Source organism: Plasmopara halstedii (assembly GCF_900000015.1).
Source record: "Plasmopara halstedii genome assembly, contig: Scaffold_2103, whole genome shotgun sequence".
NCBI lineage: Eukaryota > Oomycota > Peronosporomycetes > Peronosporales > Peronosporaceae > Plasmopara > Plasmopara halstedii.
Genome location: NW_020189011.1, coordinates 124,258 through 124,971, shown reverse-complemented (window position 1 = coordinate 124,971; position 714 = coordinate 124,258). Strand labels below are relative to the sequence as shown.

At 47.3% G+C, this 714-nt stretch overlaps 1 protein-coding gene across 1 annotated transcript in view; it reads right to left on the bottom strand.

Annotated features, from left to right (window-relative positions):
- PHALS_03221 (uncharacterized protein) overlaps positions 1 to 263 on the bottom strand; it is a gene marked incomplete at both ends in the record, with an annotated part of 417 nt that extends 154 nt beyond the window's left edge. Inside the window, one exon of the mRNA XM_024717499.1 lies at positions 28 to 263. Within this exon, the coding sequence (XP_024582992.1) occupies positions 28 to 263 (236 nt within the window). The remainder of the gene's footprint in view (positions 1 to 27) is intronic.
- Positions 264 to 714: the final 451 nt, after the last annotated feature.

Below are 714 nucleotides of genomic sequence, written 5' to 3'. Positions count from 1 at the left end.
TTAATCTCACGCTTGTTCAGCTTGTACCAAGCGGCAGCATTTCCTTTGAAATTCGCAGGAGTAATTGCTAAAATTCGAGAATTTTGGGCGTCACTTTTCCAGTCAATATTTTTTGCTTTAAAGTACTGAGCCAATTGCTCGAAGTACAAATCCACAGATTTTCCCATCTTGCCAAAGAATTGTGGCAAGCGCATTCCCTCCACCTTGACCTCGCGCTTGGTCATGGCCTTAAGCAGCTGTTGTTGCTTGTCCACCATTTCCATAAGTTTCTAAGTAATAGTCCTAGAAATCCATCCTTGCGGATTTAAAGAAGTCATGGTTGGTTATGAAAAGTTCAGTTATTCAAAGCGGCGTCCGGAATCAGATAACCGAGAAACTTGACGAAGCGAAAAGTCGATCAATGCGAAATTCAAAACTTATACGTAGAGAAACAGCAGCTTCAGAGTGCTCTGACTGGTCGAAAAACTCGGCAATCGAGTGGCGAAACGGATACTCGCGTTCCTTGCGCTTGGGCATTCGCAGGCGGTGACGAGGGGTGCAGGCCCGAACGGATCCGATTATAACCGGACTCTTGTTTAGGCTCACGCGATCCGCGATGGCGGCGAACAGCGACGAAACAGCTAACAGCTGTGTAGAGACGGCACACGCTCAATGAGCGGCTTTCCAGATGTGCATGTAGAAAAGGCCCCTTCCGGACCAACAAGTGCTACCATA